This window comes from Somniosus microcephalus, unplaced genomic scaffold (genome assembly GCF_052327205.1).
Source record: "Somniosus microcephalus isolate GS21.2 unplaced genomic scaffold, FLI_Smic_1.0 unresolved_chr3, whole genome shotgun sequence".
Taxonomy (NCBI): Eukaryota; Metazoa; Chordata; class Chondrichthyes; order Squaliformes; family Somniosidae; genus Somniosus; species Somniosus microcephalus.
In genome coordinates, this window is record NW_028225181.1 from 55,534,951 (window position 1) to 55,554,801 (window position 19,851).

The following is a 19,851-nucleotide window of genomic DNA, read 5'->3' on the forward strand; positions in this document are numbered from 1 at the left end:
CCAGTCTCTCTTCATAGCTGAAGTGCTCCAGCCCTGGTAACATCCTGGTGAACCTCCTCTGCACCCTCTCTAACGCGTTCACATCCTTCCTGTAGTGTGGCGACCAGAACGGCACACAGTATTCCAGCTGTGGCCTAACCAGTGTTTTATACAGCTCCATCATAACCTCCTTGCTCTTATATTCAATGCCTCGACTAATGAAGGCAAGTATCCCATATGCCTTTTTTACCACCTTATCCACCTGTTCCGCCGCCTTCAGGGATCTGTGTACTTGCACACCCAGATCCCTCTGACCCTCCGTCTTGCCTAGGGTCTTACCATTCATTGTGTATTCCCTTGCCTTGTTTGTCCCCCCAAAGTGCATCACCTCGCACTTTTCCGGGTTAAATTCCATTTGCCACTGTTCCGCCCATCTGACCAACCCATCTATATCGTCCTGCAGACTGAGGCTACCCTCCTCGCTATTTACCACCCTACCAATTTTTGTATCATCCACGAACTTACTGATCATACCTTTTACATTCATATCCAAGTCATTAATGTAGACCACAAACAGCAAGGGACCCAGCACCGATCCCTGTGGTACCCCACTGGCCACAGGCTTCCAGTCACAAAAACAACCTTCGACCATCACCCTCTGCCTTCTGCCACTAAGCCAGTTTTGTATCCAATGTGCCAAGGCACCCTGGATTCCATGGGCTCTTACCTTCTTGACCAGTCTCCTGTGCGGGACTTTATCGAAGGCCTTACTGAAATCCATGTATACCACATCCACTGTGTTACCCTCATCCACACACCTAGTCACCCCCTCAAAAAATTCAATCAAATTAGTCAGACATGATCTTCCCTTGACAAAGCCATGTTGACTATCCCTGATTAATCCTTGCCTCTCCAAGTGGAGACAAATTTTGTCCCTCAGAATTTTTTCCAATAATTTTCCTACCACTGATGTTAGGCTCACTGGCCTGTAGTTCCCCGGTTTTTCCCTACTTCCCTTCTTGAATAATGGTACTACATTAGCGGTTCTCCAGTCCTCTGGCACATCCCCTGTGGCCAGAGAGGTCCTGAATATATGTGTTAGAGCCCCCGCAATCTCTTCCTTTGCCTCACACAGCAGCCTGGGATACATTTCATCCGGGCTTGGGGATTTATCCATTTTTAGGCCAGCTAAAACCGCCAATACCTCCTCCCTCTCGATGTTAATATGTTCGAGCATATCACAGTCCCCCCGCCCTATTTCTATGTCTACATCATCCTTCTCCATAGTGAAAAAAGATGGAAAAAATTCATTTAGAGCCCCTCCTACATCTTCCGGCTCCACACGCAGATTGCCACTTTTGTCCCTAATGGGCCCTATTTTTTCCCTAGTTATCCTCTTACCCTTAATATACTTATAAAACATCTTAGGATTTTCCTTTATTTTGCTCGCCAGTGTTATTTCATGGCCCCTCCTTGATCTCCTAATTTCTTTTTTAAGTATCCCCCTGCACTTTTTGTACTCCTCTAGGGCTTCCTCCGTCTTTAGCCTTTTGTATCTGCCAAAAGCCCTCCTTTTTTTCCTAATCCATTCTCGTATATCCCCTGACATCCAAGGTTCCCTGTGGTTTTTGGAACCACCCTTGACCTTTACAGGAACATGTTGCCATTGTATGATCTCAATCTCCCTTCTGAAAGCCTCCCATTGCTCCGATGCGGATTTTCCTACAAGTAGCTGATCCCAGTCCATTTTGGCCAGATCCTGCCTTATCCTATTAAAATCGGCCTTCCCCCAATTTAGAACCTTTATTTCCGGCCCATCCCTGTCCTTTTCCATGACCACCTTAAATCTCACCATATTATGGTCACTGTCACCAAAGTGCTCACCTACTAGCACTTTTTCCACTTGGCCGGCCACATTCCCTAGAATTAGGTCCAGTACCGCCCCCTGTCTTGTAGGACTTTCTACATGCTGGCTCAAAAAGCTCTCCTGGATGCACTTTAAGAATTCTACACCCTCTGAGCCTTTCACACTCTGACTATCCCAGTTAATATTGGGGAAGTTGAAATCCCCCATTATTATTACCCTATTATTTGCACATTTCTCTGAGATTTGCCTACATATCTGTTCCTCTATCTCCCCCTGACTGTTTGGAGGCCTATAGTGCACTCCCAGCAAAGTGCTTGCACCCTTTTTGTTTTTAAGCTCCACCCATATGGCCTCATTAGAGGAACCTGCTCATATATCATTCCTCCTTACTGCAGTAATTGACTCCTTAATTAATATTGCGACACCCCCTCCTCTTATACCTCCCCCTCTGTCTCGCCTGAAGATTCTGTACCCCGGAATATTGAGCTGCCAGTCTTGCCCCTCCCTCAACCATGTCTCCGTGATAGCAACAATATCATACTCCCATGTGTTTATCAACACCTTCAGTTCATCCACCTTATTTGCAAGACTCCTTGCATTAAAATAGATGCCATCCAGCCTTGTCCTTATATGTTTGCCCTGTCTACCAAGCTGACTTGTTTTTTTCTCTATAATTGGCAGCACATCACCCCCTATTTCAGCTCCCCTCTGTATCCCATCCCCCTGCCAAGTTAGTTTAAACCCCCCCCAACCGTGCTAGCAAACCTCCCCGCAAGGATATTTGTCCCGCTCTGGTTCAGGTGCAACCCGTCCGACTTGTACAAGTCCCACCTTTCCCAGAAGCAGGCCCAGTGATCCAGGAAAGTAAAACCCTCCCCCCTACACCAACTCTTTAGCCACGCATTCATCTGCTCTATCCTCCCATTCCTATACTCACTAGCACGTGGCACTGGGAGTATGGGGGCTGAGGAGTGTAGAGGGAGCTTTACTCTGTATCTAACCCGTGCTGTACCTGCCCTGGGAGTGTTTGATGGGACAGTGTAGAGGGAGCTTTACTCTGTATCTCACCTGTGCTGTACCTGCCCTGGGAGTGTTTGATGGGACAGTGTAGAGGGAGCTTTACTCTGCATCTAACCCGTGCTGTACCTGCCCTGGGAGTGTTTGATGGGACAGTGTAGAGGGAGCTTTACTCTGTATCTAACCTGTGCTGTACCTGCCCTGGGAGTGTTTGATGGGACAGTGCAGAGGGAGCTTTACTCTGTATCTAACCTGTGCTGTACCTGCCCTGGGAGTGTTTGATTGGACAGTGTAGAGGGAGCTTTACACTGTATCTATCCCGTGCTGTACCTGCCCTGGGAGTGTTTGATGGGACAATGTAGAGGGAGCTTTACTCTGTATCTAACCCGTGATGTACCTGCCCTGGGAGTGTTTGCTGGGACAGTGTAGAGGGAGCTTTACTCTGTATCTAACCCGTGCTGTACCTGCCCTGGGAGTGTTTGATGGGACAGTGTAGAGGGAGCTTTACTCTGTATCTCACCTGTGCTGTACCTGCCCTGGGAGTGTTTGATGGGACAGTGTAGAGGGAGCTTTACTCTGCATCTAACCCGTGCTGTACCTGCCCTGGGAGTGTTTGATGGGACAGTGTAGAGGGAGCTTTACTCTGTATCTAACCTGTGCTGTACCTGCCCTGGGAGTGTTTGATGGGACAGTGCAGAGGGAGCTTTACTCTGTATCTAACCTGTGCTGTACCTGCCCTGGGAGTGTTTGATTGGACAGTGTAGAGGGAGCTTTACACTGTATCTATCCCGTGCTGTACCTGCCCTGGGAGTGTTTGATGGGACAATGTAGAGGGAGCTTTACTCTGTATCTAACCCGTGATGTACCTGCCCTGGGAGTGTTTGCTGGGACAGTGTAGAGGGAGCTTTACTCTGTATCTAACCCGTGCTGTACCTGCCCTGGGAGTGTTTGATGGGACAATGTAGAGGGAGCTTTACTGTTTATCTAACCCGTGCTGTATCTGCCCTGAGAGTGTTTGCTGGGACAGTGTAGAGGGAGCTTTACTCTGTATCTAACCTGTGCTGTACCTGCCCTGGGAGTGTTTGATGGGACAGTGTAGAGGGAGCTTTACTCTGTATCTAACCCGTGCTGTACCTGCCCTGGGAGTGTTTGATGGGACAGTGTAGAGGGAGCTTTACTCTGTATCTAACCTGTGCTGTACCTGCCCTGGGAGTGTTTGCTGGGACAGTGTAGAGGGAGCTTTACTCTGTATCTAACCCGAGCTGTATCTGCCCTGGGAGTGTTTGATGGGACAGTGTAGAGGGAGCTTTACTCTGTATCTAACCCATGCTGTATCTGCCCTGGGAGTGTTTGATGGGACAGTGTAAAAGGAGATTTACTCTGTATCTAACCCGAGCTGTACCTGCCCTGGGAGTGTTTGCTGGGACAGTGTAGAGTGAGCTTTACTCTGTATCTAACCTGTGCTGTACCTGCCCTGGGAGTGTTTGATGGGACAGTGTAGAGGGAGCTTTACTCTGTATCTAACCCGTGCTGTACCTGCCCTGGGAGTGTTTGATGGGACAGTGTAGAGGGAGCTTTACTCTGTATCTAACCTGTGCTGTACCTGCCCTGGGAGTGTTTGCTGGGACAGTGTAGAGGGAGCTTTACTCTGTATCTAACCCGAGCTGTATCTGCCCTGGGAGTGTTTGATGGGACAGTGTAGAGGGAGCTTTACTCTGTATCTAACCCATGCTGTATCTGCCCTGGGAGTGTTTGATGGGACAGTGTAAAAGGAGATTTACTCTGTATCTAACCCGAGCTGTACCTGCCCTGGGAGTGTTTGCTGGGACAGTGTAGAGGGAGCTTTACTCTGTATCTAACCCGTGCTGTACCTGCCCTGGGAGTGTTTGATGGGACAGTGTAGAGGGAGCTTTACTCTGTATCTAACCCGTGCTGTACCTGCCCTGGGAGTGTTTGATGGGACAGTGTAGAAGGAGCTTTACTCTGTATTTAACCCGTGCTGTACCTGCCCTGGGAGTGTTTGATGGAACAGTGTAGAGGGAGCTTTACTCTGTATCTAACCCCGTGCTGTAGCTGCCCTGGGAGTGTTTGCTGGGACAGTGTAGAAGGAGCTTTACTCTGTATCTAACCCCGTGCTGTACCTGCCCTGGGAGTGTTTGATGGGACAGTGTAGAAGGAGCTTTACTCTGTATCTAACCCATGCTGTACCTGCCCTGGGAGTGTTTGCTGGGACAGTGTGGAGGGAGCTTTACTCTGTATCTAACCCATGCTGTATCTGCCCTGGGAGTGTTTGATGGGACAGTGTAGAAGGAGCTTTACTCTGTATCTAACCAGTGCTGTACCTGCCCTGGGAGTGTTTGATGGGACAGTGTAGAGGGAGCTTTACTCTGTATCTTACCCATGCTGTATCTGCCCTGGGAGTGTTTGCTGGGACAGTGTAGAGGGAGCTTTACTCTGTATCTAACCCGTGCTGTACCTGCCCTGGGAGTGTTTGATGGGACAGTGTAGAAGGAGCTTTACTCTGTATCTAACCCCGTGCTGTATCTGCCCTGGGAGTGTTTGCTGGGACAGTGTAGAGGGAGCTTCACTCTGTGTCTAACCCATGCTGTACCTGCCCTGGGAGTGTTTGCTGGGACAGTGTAGAGGGAGCTTTACTCTGTATCTAACCCGTGCTGTACCTGCCCTGGGAGTGTTTGATGGGACAGTGTAGAGGGAGCTTTACTCTGTATCTAACCCGTGCTGTATCTGCCCTGGGAGTGTTTGCTGCGACAGTGTAGGGGGAGCTTTACTCTGTATCTAACCCGAGCTGTATCTGCCCTGGGAGTGTTTGATGGGACAGTGTAGAAGGAGCTTTACTCTGTATCTAACCCGAGCTGTGTCTGCCCTGGGAGTGTTTGCTGGGACAGTGTAGAGGGAGCTTCACTCTGTGTCTAACCCATGCTGTACCTGCCCTGGGAGTGTTTGCTGGGACAGTGTAGAGGGAGCTTTACTCTGTATCTAACCCGAGCTGTATCTGCCCGGGGAGTGTTTGCTGGGACAGTGTAGAGGGAGCTTCACTCTGTGTCTAACCCATGCTGTACCTGCCCTGGGAGTGTTTGATGGGACAGTGTAGAGGGAGCTTTACTCTGTGTCTAACCTGTGCTGTATCTGCCCTGGGAGTGTTTGCTGGGACAGTGTAGAGGGAGCTTCACTCTGTGTCTAACCCGTGCTGTATCTGCCCTGGGAGTGTTTGCTGGGACAGTGTAGAGGGAGCTTTACTCTGTATCTAACCCGTGCTGTACCTGCCCTGGGAGTGTTTGCTGGGACAGTGTAGAAGGAGCTTTACTCTGTATCTAACCCGTGCTGTACCTGCCCTGGGAGTGTTTGATGGGACAGTGTAGAGGGAGCTTTACTCTGTATCTAACCCGTGCTGTACCTGCCCTGGGAGTGTTTGCTGGGACAGTGTAGAAGGAGCTTTACTCTGTATCTAACCCGTGCTGTACCTGCCCTGGGAGTGTTTGCTGGGACAGTGTAGAAGGAGCTTTACTCTGTATCTAACCCGTGCTGTACCTGCCCTGGGAGTGTTTGATGGGACAGTGTAGAAGCAGCTTTACTCTGTGTCTAACCCGTGCTGTATCTGCCCTGGGAGTGTTTGCTGTGACAGTGTAGAGGGAGCTTCACTCTGTGTCTAACCCACCCACCCCGCAGACGTTGAATGGACCTTAAAACGAATCTGGTTCTGGTTGCCTTACAGAGAACAGCAGTTGCCCGGCTCCCAGTCGCCTTGGTCCCATGTGTGATGTAAACTATGGAAAGGAGTGCGAGGATAATGACGATTGCGATCTTTGGTTGACGTGCTGTGATGCTGGCTGTGGGAAAAGATGTGTCCATCGAGCTTCCAGGCACAGTAAGAAGGACTGTCTTTCCTGGGAATCAGCAAGAGCCTCTGGGGGAGTTACTGTGTTCAGTTCTGGGTACTGAACCTCAGGAAGGATATTTTATCCTTGGAATGGGAGCAGCACAGATTCACCAGAATGATACCCGGGGTGTGCTAATAGGGCTAAACGTGGAGACTCCACCATTGATGGCCATGCCTTCCGGTGTCTAGGGCCCTAAGCTCTGGAAATCCCTCCATGTTCAGCTGCATTCGCAGCTCCTCAGATAATGAAGCAGTCCATGCCCGCATGCAGCAAGACCTGGATGATATTCAGGCTTGGGCGGATAAGTGGCAAGTTACATTCGCCAACACAAGTGCCAGAGATAAGAACATAAGAACATAAGAAATAGGAGCAGGAGAAGGCCAATCGGCCCCTCGAGCCTGCTCCGCCATTCAATAAGATCATGGCTGATCTGATCCTAACCGCCAATCCACCATCACTGAACCATCTCCTGAATCTAACAGAATTAGACACACGAAATAGGAGCAGGGTCAGGCTAAACGGCCCCTGGGCCCGCTCCGCTACCCACAGGGCCATGGCCGATCCGAACCTAGACTCATGTCCAAATTCCTGCCCGCTCCCCGTAACCCTCAATTCCCTTTACTTCTAGGAAACTGTCTATTTCTGTTTTAAATTTATGTAATGATGTAGCTTCTACAGCTTTTTGGGGCAGCATAGTCCATGGACCTACCACCCTCTGAGTGAAGTAGTTCCTCCTCATCTCAGTTTTGAAAGAGCAGCCCCTTATTCTAAGACTATGCCCCCTAGTTCTAGTTTCACCCATCATCGGGAACATCCTCCCCGCATCCACCCGATCCAACCCCTTCACAATCTTATATGTTTCAATAAGATCGCCTCTCATTCTTCTGAACTCCAATGAGTAGAGTCCCAATCTACTCAACCTCTCCTCATATGTCCATCCCCTCATCCCCGGGATTAACCGAGTGAACCTTCTTTGTACTGACTCGAGAGCAAATATGTCCTTTCTTAAGTATGGACACCAAAACTGTACGCAGTATTCCAGGTGCGGTCTCACCAATACCTTGTACAACTGAAGCAATACCTCCCTATTTTTATATTCTATCCCCCTAGCAATGAAAGCAAACATTCCATTGGCCTTCTTAATCACCTGCTGCACCTGCATACTAACCTTTTGAGTTTCGTGCACCAGGACCCCCAGATCCCTTTGTACTTCAGTACTTTCCTGTTTCTTGCCATTAAGATAATAACTTGCTCTACGATTTTTCCTGCCAAAGTGCATAACCTCACACTTTCCAGTATTGTATTCCATCTGCCAAATCTCTGCTCACTTACTTAGCCTGTCTATGTCCCCTTGCAGGTTTTTTATGTCCTCCTCACTCACTACTTTCCCTCCCATCTTAGTATCATCTGCAAACTTTGATATGTTACACTCGGTCCCCTCCTCCAAATCGTTAATATAGATTGTAAATACAAGAGACAGTCTAGCCACCTCCCCTTGACATTTAACGGCATTACCATCGCCGAATCCCCCACCATCAACATGCTGGGGGTCACCATTGACCAGAAACTTAACTCTACCAGCCACATAAATGCTGCGGCCACAAGAGCAGGTCAGAGGCTGGGTATTCTGTGGTGAGTGTCTCACCTGCTGACTCCCCAAAGCCTTTCCACCATCTACAAGGCACAAGTCAGCAGTGTGATGGAATACTCTCCACTTGCCTGGATGAGTGCAGCTCCAACAACACTCAAGAAACTCGACACCATCCAGGACAAAACAGCCCGCTTGATTGGCACCCCATCCACCACCTTAAACATTCACTCCCCCCACCACCGGCGCACCGAGGCTGCAGTGTGTACCATCTACAAGATGCACTGCAGCAACTCACCAAGGCTTCTTCGGCAACACCTCCCAAACCCGCGACCTCTTCCACCTAGAAGGACAAGGGCAGCAGGTGGATGGGAACACCATCACCTCCAAGTACTATGGGAGTACCTTCACCTCACAGACTGCAGCGGTTCAAGAAGGCAGCTCACCACCACCTTCTCAAGTGCGATTGTGGAAGGGACACTAAATGCTGGCCTTGCCAGCGACACCCACATCCCATGAGCGAATTTAAAAAGAACCTCTCCTCCTCTATCACACTCATTAAAAATGTACATCTTTGACCATGATAGACGTCATCCCCTGGGTGTTGACAATTGATGGGGGAGGGGGCGGGGTGTGGGCGCCGGGGAGGTGGAATTGCAGAGGTGAATGTCCAGAGGGGAGCAGATTCAGTAGTGGGGGACGTTTAACTCCTACAGCAGCCCCGCATCCCCCCCATCCCTTGCCCGATTTCCCTCAATCCCTTCCATCCAGGAGTTACGCGAGACTCGGAGCTTCATGTCCATACTCTGCCCCTCTAGGTTTCTCAGAGTCCTTCGACACTCAGTCACTGATTTTAATACTCGTTGCGTTTATTTTTAAAAACAGAAATGAGAGACAGGAAATGTCCGGAACCTTCTACGACACAACACATCTGCGATAAGGCGCAGTCGGAGAAGTGCGAGACGGACGAGGATTGCGGAGGCTGGAAGCAGTGCTGTGAAGTCGGGGACTGTGGGAAACGATGTGTCTACACATACCACACGACCGGTGAGAACCACATGGGGAGAGTCCGCGAGAGAAGGGAGAGTCCGCGGGAGGGGGGGAGAGTCCGCGGGCGGGGGGAAGAGTCCGCGGGAGGGGGGGAGAGTCCGCGGGAGGGGGGGAGAGTCCGCGGGAGGGGGGGAGAGTCCGCGGGAGGGGGGGAGAGTCCGCGGGAGGGGGGGAGAGTCCGCGGGAGGGGGGGAGAGTCTCGTGCTGTACTTGCCCTGGGAGTGTTTGATTGAGCAGTGTCGAGGGATCTTTAATCTATATTTAATGTTTTACAAATTTTGCTTCCTCAACCATTTGAACCATTTTAAATTCTGTTTTATTTAGGGAAACAAAAGAAATGCCCTGAAGTTTCCAAAGTGACCTTTCTTTGTAAGAAGAATTTCACCCAGTCTTGTGAGAATGATGATGATTGCAGTGCCCATAAACAGTGCTGCGACATTGGGTGCGGCAAAAAATGCGTCTACTCCTTCACACAAGGTGAGCCCCAGCCCGAGGGAGGGGCAGCAGTGGGCAACTGGGGGAATCAGGTACCGGGCTCCTGGGATCAGAGTCTGATAGGCCCCAGGCTCCAGGGGTCAGAGTCTGATAGGCCCCAGGCCCCAGGGGTCAGTCTGATAGGCCCCAGGCTCCAGGGGTCAGAGTCTGATAGGCCACAGGCTCCTGGGATCAGAGTCTGATAGGCCCCAGGCTCCAGGGGTCAGAGTCTGATAGGCCCCAGGCTCCAGGGTTCAGAGTCTGATAGGCCCCAGGCTCCAGGGGTCAGAGTCTGCTAGGCCCCAGGCTCCAGGGGTCAGAGTCTGATAGGCCCCAGGCTCCAGGGTTCAGAGTCTGATAGTCCCCAGGCTCCAGGGGTCAGAGACTGATAGGCCCCAGGCTCCAGGGGTCAGAGTCTGATAGTCCCCAGGCTCCAGGGGTCAGAGTCTGATAGTCCCGAGGCTCCAGGGGTCAGAGTCTGATAGGCCCCAGGCTCCAGGGGTCAGAGTCTGATAGGCCCCAGGCTCCAGGGGTCAGTGTCTGATAGGCCCCAGGCTCCAGGGGTCAGAGTCTGATAGGCTCCAGGCTCCAGGGGTCAGAGTCTGATAGGCCCCAGGCTCCAGGGGTCAGAGTCTGATAGGCCCCAGGCTCCAGGGGTTAGAGTCTGATAGGCCCCAGGCTCCAGGGATCAGAGTCTGATAGGCCCCAGGCTCCAGGGGACAGAGTCTGATAGGCCCCAGGCTCCAGGGGTCAGAGTCTGATAGGCCCCAGGCTCCAGGGGTCAGAGTCTGATAGGCCCCAGGCTCCAGGGGTCAGAGTCTGATAGGCCCCAGGCTCCAGGGGTCAGAGTCTGATAGGCACCAGGCTCCAGGGGTCAGAGTCTGATAGGCCCCAGGCTCCAGGGGTCAGAGTCTGATAGGCCCCAGGCTCCAGGGGTCAGAGTCTGATAGGCCCCAGATGCCAGGGGTCAGAGTCTGATAGGCCCCGGGAGTGACGGGGTGGTCCGGGAGTGACGGGGCGGGCCGGGAGTGATGGACAGGGCTAGGACTGAAGGGGGTGAGCTAGGAGTGATGGGGTGGGCTAGGACTGAAGGGGGTGAGCTCGGAGTGATGGGTTTGGGCTAGGAGTGATGGGTTTGGGCTAGGAGTGATGGCTTTGGGCTAGGAGTGATGGGTTTGGGCTAGGAGTGATGGGGTGGGCTAGGAGTGATGGGGTGGGCTAGGAGTGATGGGGTGAGCTAGGAGTGATGGGGTGAGCTAGGAGTGATGGGGTGAGCTAGGAGTGATGGGTTTGGGCTAGGAGTGATGGGGTGGGCTAGGAGTGATGGGGAGGTGGGTGAGGAGTCATGAGGTGCGCGAGGAGTGATGGGGTGGGCTGGGAGAGATGGTGTGAGCTAGGAGTGATGGGGTGTGCTAGGAGTGATGGGGTGTGCTCGGAGTGATGGGGTGTGCTAGGAATGATGGGGTGCGCTAGGAGTGATGGGGTGAGCTAGGAGTAATGGGGTGAGCTAGGAGTAATGGGGTGAGCGAGGAATGATGGGGTGAGCTAGGAGTGATGTGGTGGGCTAGGAGTGTTGGGGTGAGCTAGGAGTGATGTGGTGGGCTAGGAGTGATGTGGTGGGCTAGGAGTGATGGGGTGAGCTAGGAGTGATGTGGGTGTGGAGTGTTGGGGTGAGCTAGGAGTGATGTGGTGGGCTAGGAGTGATGTGGTGAGCTAGGAGTGATGTGGTGGGCTAGATGTGATGTGGGTGTGGAGTGATGGGGTGAGCTAGGAGTGATGTGGGCTAGGAGTGATGGGTGGTGTGCTAGTAGTGAAGGGGTGGGCTAGGAGTGATGGAGTGAGCTAGGAGTGAGCTAGGAGTGATGGGGTGGGCTAGGAGTGATGGGGTTGGGCAAGGAGTGATGGGGTTGGGCAAGGAGTGATGGGGTGGGCTAGGAGTGATGGGGATATGGGCGAGGAATCATGAGGTGGGCGAGGAGTGATGGGTTGGGCTAGGAGTGATGGGCTGGGCTAGGAGTGATGGGCTGGGCTGGGAGTGATGGGCTGGGCTGGGAGTGATGGGGTGAGCAAGGAGTGATGGGGTGAGCAAGGAGTGAAGGGGTGGGCTAGGAGTGATGGGGTGAGCTAGGAGTGATGGGGTGAGCTAGGAGTGATGGTGTGAGCTAGGAGTGATGGGGTGGGCTAGGAGTGATGGGGTGGGCTAGGAGTGATGGGGTGGGCTAGGAGTGATGGGGTGGGCTAGGAGTGATGGGGTGGGCTAGGAGTGATGGGGTGAGCTAGGAATGATGGGTGGTGTGCTAGTAGTGAAGGGGTGGGCTAGGAGTGATGGAGTGAGCTAGGAGTGAGCTAGGAGTGATGGGGTGGGCTAGGAGTGATGGGGTGGGCTAGGAGTGATGGGGTGGGCTAGGAGTGATGGGTTGGGCAAGGAGTGATGGGGTGGGCTAGGAGTGATGGGGATATGGGCGAGGAGTGATGGGGTGGGTGAGGAGTGATGGGGTGGGCTAGGAGTGATGGGGATATGGGCGAGGAGTGATGGGGTGGGCGAGGAGTGATGGGGTGGGCGAGGAGTGATGGGGTGGGCTAGGAGTGATGGGGTGGGCTAGGAGTGATGGGGTGGGCTAGGAGTGATGGGGTGGGCTAGGAGTGATGGGGTGGGCTAGGAGTGATGGGGTGGGCTAGGAGTGATGGGGTGAGCTAGGAGTGATGGGGTGAGCTAGGAGTGATGGGGTGGGCTAGGAGTGATTGGGGTGGGCTAGGAGTGATTGGGGTGAGCTAGGAGTGATGGGGTGAGCTAGGAGTGATGGGGTGAGCTAGGAGTGATGGGGTGAGCTAGCAGTGATGGGGTGGGCTAGGAGTGATGGGGTGGGCTAGTAGTGATGGGGTGTGCTAGGAGTGATGGGGTGAGCTAGGAGTGGCGTGTTGGGCTTTGACTGATGGGCGTGGAATGATTGGGCAGTGGGCGTGGAGTGATGCGAATCGTGATCTCGATACCGACCGTGGTCTGTGTGCCTCAGTACCATGGAGAGGGGGTCCATTGACCCAAGGGCCTATCTGGGAAATGCAAGGACTGAAGACAGCGGGGGAAAGCACTTGTTCCTCCTGTTATCTAAGAACATAAGAAATAGGAGCAGGAGTCGGCCCTTTGGCCCCTCGAACCTGCTCCGCCATTCAATGAGATCATGGCCGATCTTCTACCTCATCTCCACTTTCCTGCACTATCTCCATATCCCTTGATTCCCTTAATGATCAAAAATCTATCGATCTCTGTCTTGAATATACTCAACGACTGAGCCTCCACAACCCCCTGGGGTAGAGAATTCCAAAGATTCACCGCCCTCTGAGTGAAGAAATTTCTCATCTCAGTCCTAAATGGCCGACCCCTTATTCTGAGACTGTGACCCCTGGTTCTAGACTCCCCAGCCAGGGGAAACATCCTCCCTGCATCTACCCTGTCAAGCCCTGTAAGAATTTTGTATGTTTCAATGAGATCACCTCTCATTCTTCTAAACTCTAGAGAATATAGGCCTGGTCTACTCAATCTGTTCTCATAGGACAATCCCCCCCATCCCAGGAACCAGTCTGTGAACCTTCGTTGCACTCCCTCTATGGTAAGTATATCCTTCCTTAGGTAAGGAGACCAAAACTGTCCACAATACTCCAGGTGTGCTCTCACCAAGGCCCTATATAATTGCAGTAAGACGTCTTTACTCTTATACTCAAATCCTCCTGTAATAAAGGCCAACATACCATTGGTTTTCCTAATTGCTTGCTGTACCTGCATGTTAACGTTCAGTGATTCGTGTACAAGGACACCCAGGTCCCTCTGAACACCAACATTTCCCAATCTCTCACCATTTAAAAAATACACTGCTTTTCTATTTTTCCATAACTTCACATTTCTCCACATTATATTCCATTCAACCGATTGTTGGCTTTGCAGGAGTCAAACCTGGGGAGTGCTCACCCGCCAGCAGACTGAGATTTGTCTGCAATTCGACCATGGGGAAAGAGTGTGAGGGCGAGAGTAACTGTGGCAGATGGCAGACGTGCTGCTCAACTCCCTGTGGGGCACGGTGTGTCTTCAAGAGTTTCAGAGGAGGTGAGTACAAATGTCTGAGCTTTACTCTCTATTTAACCCGTGCTGTACCTGCCCTGGGAGTGTTTGATGGGGGCAGTGTAGAGGGAGCTTTACTCTGTATATAACACGTGCTGTACCTGCCCTGGGAGTGTTTGATGGGACAGTGCAGAGGGAGCTTTACTCTGTATCTAACCCGTGCTGTACCTGCCCTGGGAGTGTTTGATGGGACAGTGTAGAGGGAGCTTTACTCTGTATCGAACCTGTGCTGTACCTGCCCTGGGAGTGTTTGATGGGACAGTGTCGAGGGAGCTTTACTCTGTATCTAACCCCGTGATGTACCTGCCCTGGGAGTGTTTGATGGGACAGTGTAGTGGGAGCTTTACTCTGTATCTAACCCGTGCTGTACCTGCCCTGGGAGTGTTAGTTGGGACAGTGTAGAGGGAGCATTACTCTGTATCTAACCCATGCTGTACCTGCCCTGGGAGTGTTTGATGGGACAGTGTAGAAGGAGCTTTACTCTGTATCTAACCCGTGCTGTACCTGCCCTGGGAGTGTTAGTTGGGACAGTGTAGAGGGAGCTTTACTCTATATCTAACCCCATGCTGTACCTGCCCTGGGAGTGTTAGTTGGGACAGTGTAGTGGAATCTTTGCTGTGTATCTAACCTATGTTGTGCTGTGTGTCTCTCTCTCTGGTGCAGAGGATGGGAGCTGTCCTCGCCCAGATATGCTGGCTCGTGTGTGTAACTCCACGTTCGGGAAGGTATGTGAGGCGGATGGAGACTGCGACGGTTCCCAAACCTGCTGTGACGCTGGCTGTCAGAAGCGATGTGTCCCATCCTTCTTCGGGAAGTTCCATGGAGGAAGCTCCTCACATAAACCCAGCAAATCCTCGACAGGTTTGTTCAGGTCTGGGGGCGGGTTTCTCCATCTCTCTCTGTCTCTCCCTCTCTCTCTCACTGTCATTGTCTCTCTCTGTGTCTCTTTCTGTCCCTCACACGCTCTCTATCTATCTATCGTCTGTCTCTCCCTCTCTCACACTCCCTCTCTCTCACTCCCACCCTCTCACTCCCCCTCTCTCACTCCCACCCTCTCACTCCCCCTCTCTCACTCGCACCCTCTCACTCCCCCTCCCTCTCACTCCCTCTCACTCCCCCTCGCCCCTCCCCCTCGCCTCTCACTCTCTCCCCCTGATTCCTGTTACCACCCCTAACTCAATCTTTTGGTATCGCAGAGTGGAATGCCAAGAAATGCCCCGATGTTTCCAGACTGGAGCGTGTGTGCAAGATGAATCACAGTGAGCCCTGCGAGGATGACGAGGATTGTGGGAAGTGGAAGCAGTGTTGTAAGACTTCCTGTGGCAACAGATGTGTCCACTCCTTCCTGGGCCATGGCCAGAGTGCGGCATTGTCAGGTAAAACCACGTGGCCAGTCTGCCCCGGCAGCCTGCGACAGATAGGCCCCTTCCCCAGCAGCCTTGGACTGATAGGCCCCTGCTCCCTGTAGCCTGGGACTGATAGGCCCCTGCTCCCTGTAGCCTGGGACTGATAGGCCCCTGCTCCCTGTAGCCTGGGACTGATAGGCCCCTGCTCCCTGTAGCCTGGGACTGATAGGCCCCTGCTCCCTGTAGCCTGGGACTGATAGGCCCCTGCTCCCAGCAGCTTGGGACTGATAGGCCCCTGCTCCCTGTAGCCTGGGACTGATAGGCCCCTGCTCCCTGTAGCCTGGGACTGATGGGCCCCTGCTCCCTGTAGCCTGGGACTGATGGGCCCCTGCTCCCTGTAGCCTGGGACTGATAGTCCCCTGCTCCCTGTAGCCTGGGACTGATAGTCCCCTGCTCCCTGTAGCCTGGGACTGATAGGCCCCTGCTCCCTGTAGCCTGGGACTGATAGTCCCCTGCTCCCTGTAGCCTGGGACTGATAGTCCCCTGCTCCCTGTAGCCTGGGACTGATAGGCCCCTGCTCCCTGTAGCCTGGGACTGATGGGCCCCTGCTCCCTGTAGCCTGGGACTGATGGGCCCCTGCTCCCTGTAGCCTGGGACTGATAGGCCCCTGCTCCCTGTAGCCTGGGATTGATAGGCCCCTGCTCCCTGTAGCCTGGGACTTATAACTCTCTGGTCTTGGGGGCTAAAAGGATTAAATTATGTGGACAGACTGGGCTTGTGTTCCCTCGACTATAGAAGATTAAGGGATAAACTAATTGAGCCGTTTAGATTTATAATCTTGCAGATTGTGTGTGGAATTGTCAAATTAATTTCAATACAGATAAGTGTGAGGTGGTACATTGTGGTAGGAAGAATAATTAGGCCACATACTGCTTGGAGAATAAGAGTCTAAATGGGGATTTACAGGAGCAGAGGGATCTGGGGGTTCAGATACACAATTCACTAAAAGTAGCGACACAGGTTAATCTGGCCATAAAAAAGCAAACAAAGCACTGGGGTTCATTTCCCGAGGGATTGAATTGAAAAACAGAGAAGTTACGTTAAACTTGTATAAACCCTTAGTTTGGCCACACTTCAGAAAGTACTTCATTGGCTGTGAAGCGCTTTGGGATGTCCTGAGGTGGTGAAAGGCGTTGTATGGTAACAGGCTTGAGAGTGGGTGCTGAATGGGCCCACTCCTGTTCCTATGGTAACGGGCTCGAGGGGCTGCATGGGCCTACTTCTCTTCCTATGGTAACACGCTCGGAGCGGGTGGGTGGGTGCTGAACGGGCCCACTCCTGTCCCCAAGTTGCTTAGCATGCCAGAGGTGTGATGTGCTCAGATCCTCAATCCCACCCATTCCCGAGCTCTGCCTCTCCTTTCTCCAGATCAGACGGCCGGTGAGTGCCCCACCCCAGGGCGCCTCTCCATGATGTGCGAGCTGAAGTTTGCGGAGCTGTGCGAGGACGACGACGATTGCTACGCCTGGCAGACCTGCTGCAACACCACCTGCGGCAGGCGATGTGTCCATTCGTTCCACAGCAATGGTAAGCTAACCAATCGGGTCTTTGCCCCATCACCCGGTGATGGAGGGTGGAGAGGGGGTCAGGAGAGGCGGGGGTGGGGGTGGGGAGCTAACCAATCGGGTCTTTGCCCCATCACCCGGTGATGGAGAGTGGAGAGGGGGTCAGGAGAGGTGGGGGTGGGGAGCTAACCAATCGCGTCTTTGCCCCATCACCCGGTGATGGAGAGTGGAGAGGGGGTCGGGAGAGGTGGGAATGGGGGTGGGGAGCTAACCAATCGGGTCTTTGCCCCATCACCCGGTGATGGAGGGTGGAGAGTGGGCCGGGAGAGGCGGGGGGTGGAGGTGGGAAGCTAACCAATCGGGTCTTTGCCCCATCACCCGGTGATGGAGGGTGGAGAGGGGGTCAGGAGAGGTGGGGGTGGGGAGCGAGCTCCAGATTAGAGGCATCGAACCGAACTGTGTATCACTGCCCACATCGGGCACTGTGACCTGTTATCCTCTGGTACCAAAGGTCCAATCCAGATTCAGAGGAGAGGGAGGGCACCAGTCTGTCTGATATAAGAACACAGGAACATAAGAATTAGGAGCAGGAGTCGGCCATTCGGCCCCTGCAGTCTGCACTGCCATTCAATAAGATCATGGCTGATCTTCTACCTCATCTCCACTTTCCCCCACTATCCCCATATCCCTTGATTCACATCGTGTCCAAAAATCTATCGATCTCGGTCTTGAATATCCTCAACGACTGAGCCTCCACAGCCCTCTGGGGTAGAGAAATCCAAAGATTCACCTCCCTCTGAGTGAAGAAACTTCTCCTCATCTCAGTCCTAAATGGCCGACCCCTAAACCTGAGACTGTGACCCCTGGTTCTATACACTGCAGCCAGGGGAAACAGCTACTCGGTATCTACCCTGTCAAGCCCTCTGAGACATTTATACATTTCAATGAGATCACCTCTCATTCTTCTAAACTCCAGGGAGTATCGGCCCAATCTACTCAATCTCTCTTCATAGGACAACCCTCTCACCCCAGGAATCAATCTAGTGAACCATCGCTGCGCCCCGTCCAAGGCAAGTATATCCTTCATCGGGTAAGGAGACCAAACTGACGGGGGCAGTGGGTCAGGCACCGTGACCTCTCACCCACTGGGTACCTCGGGTCAAACCCCTGTGCCTAAGGAGACGGAGGGCACCTCCCTGTCTGACGGGGGCAGTGGGTCAGGCAGCGTGACCTCTCATCCACTGGGTACCTCGGGTCAAAACACAGTGCCTAAGGAGATGGAAGGCACCTCTCTGTCTGACGGGGGCAGTGGGTCAGGCACCGTGACCTCTCACCCATTGGGTACCTCGGGTCAAACCCCAGTGCCTAAGGAGATGGAGGGCACCTCCCTGTCTGACGGGGGCAGTGGGTCAGGCAGCCTGACCTCTCACCCACTGGGTACCTCGGGTCAAACCCCAGTGCCTAAGGAGATGGAGGGCACCTCCCTGTCTGACGGGGGCAGTGGGTCAGGCACTGTAGACCTGACCAAGCCCCCGGTGCCCACCTTCAGCCTCAGCCCAGTCAAGCAGCGATCAATGGCTGGAGGGAAGCAATAACCAATCCGCTCTTTCTACAGGGCATGAACGAAGATGCCCGGAATCTTCCAGACTGACTCACATCTGCACGATGAGCTTCAACACCCAGTGCAACAACGACAGCAGCTGTGAGGGTTGGCAGACTTGTTGCGATGCCAGCTGTGGAAACAGATGTGTACCTAAGTTCCTCACCAGAGGTAAGAGTGAAGGGATATTTACGAGTCGGAGCCCCTTTAGGGCTACCCCGGATCAGGCGTATTTCTCAGACATTCACTTTCAACTAAAGTTTGAGGTAGCCCAATCCTAAAGATGCTTAATTGGGTCTAAAGGGCTGGGCTATCTCTCCCTAAAGGAAAGGAACAACCCGGGAATGTTACCGACCTCCAGATAGCGCTTTTAATAAGTTTAGCTAACATCCCGGATATTATGAGAGTCCGGAAAACTCCCTCAGAATTCTGCAACTCTTCACCAAAGTGTGTACAGTGATTGAGTTCACAAGTTTTTGGTACAGAAGACTTTTGCGAGACAATTCTAAAAACATATCGAGATTTATTGAAGAACTGACATGCAATTTACAGTTGGTGAATCAGTCAATCGCAACATTAACAGTTCTAAAGAGAGAAAACATACTATCTTTTTAACAGACAATCTTACTTTTAAATCTTAACTTTGCTACAGTATTACAGTTCTTAAAGTTCTCTTTACAGGATATCCATCAATATCAAATACCTTTGATCCCCGAGGTACAAAGTGTGGTAGACTACAGAGCTGCCTCTGAAGCTGAGAATTGCTTTGTCCGATTAAAGCGAGTCTGATATCCCATTTGAGAGTTCAATATTTATACCCTTTTCCAGTGGTATTTCCTTTTAGGTTTTCTGCTGATGCAAGTTAATTATCTCTGTTCATCTTTCTGCCGACCTCTGCAACTCTTACTGCCACATCGGCCAGAATCTTCTCTCATCTCCAGGTGTTCTAGGATCACCATACAAAAACAATGTGACGGGCAGGTGTTCCATATTTTATGTCATCTTTACGAAGTTTAAATTAGAACACCTTATCCAGGGTGAACCATTGTTTTGTTTCCAAAAGGTCAGCTTATCGGAGCCATGCACCTTCTGTTTCAATAAGGATATTATTCAGGATCAACAACTACCCTACCTCAATAGCCAGAATGCTTCCATACCTACTTCATAGTTAGTTTTCTAAATTTCCAAACCCAGTTTGTCATGTTTTAATAAAGCCAGAACTCTTTCATAAGATAGTGTATTTTTCTGAATAAGTTATATAGCTTATTCCTTCACAAGAGAACCCAGAGTTTACTCTGTATCTAACCAGCGCTGTACCTACCCTGAGTGTGTTTGATGGGACAATGTAGAGG

The 19,851-nt window shown here is 52.2% G+C and overlaps 1 protein-coding gene across 1 annotated transcript in view; it reads left to right on the forward strand.

Annotated features, from left to right (window-relative positions):
* The window catches only part of LOC147091460 (uncharacterized), a 130,099-nt gene that overhangs the window by 68,201 nt on the left and 42,047 nt on the right, over positions 1 to 19,851 (forward strand). The window contains exons 16-23 of the mRNA XM_085976805.1: positions 6,597 to 6,749; positions 9,236 to 9,397; positions 9,725 to 9,877; positions 13,815 to 13,973; positions 14,652 to 14,849; positions 15,185 to 15,364; positions 16,763 to 16,921; positions 18,515 to 18,670. Coding sequence (XP_085832931.1) covers positions 6,597 to 6,749; positions 9,236 to 9,397; positions 9,725 to 9,877; positions 13,815 to 13,973; positions 14,652 to 14,849; positions 15,185 to 15,364; positions 16,763 to 16,921; positions 18,515 to 18,670 — 1,320 coding nt within the window. The remainder of the gene's footprint in view (positions 1 to 6,596; positions 6,750 to 9,235; positions 9,398 to 9,724; positions 9,878 to 13,814; positions 13,974 to 14,651; positions 14,850 to 15,184; positions 15,365 to 16,762; positions 16,922 to 18,514; positions 18,671 to 19,851) is intronic.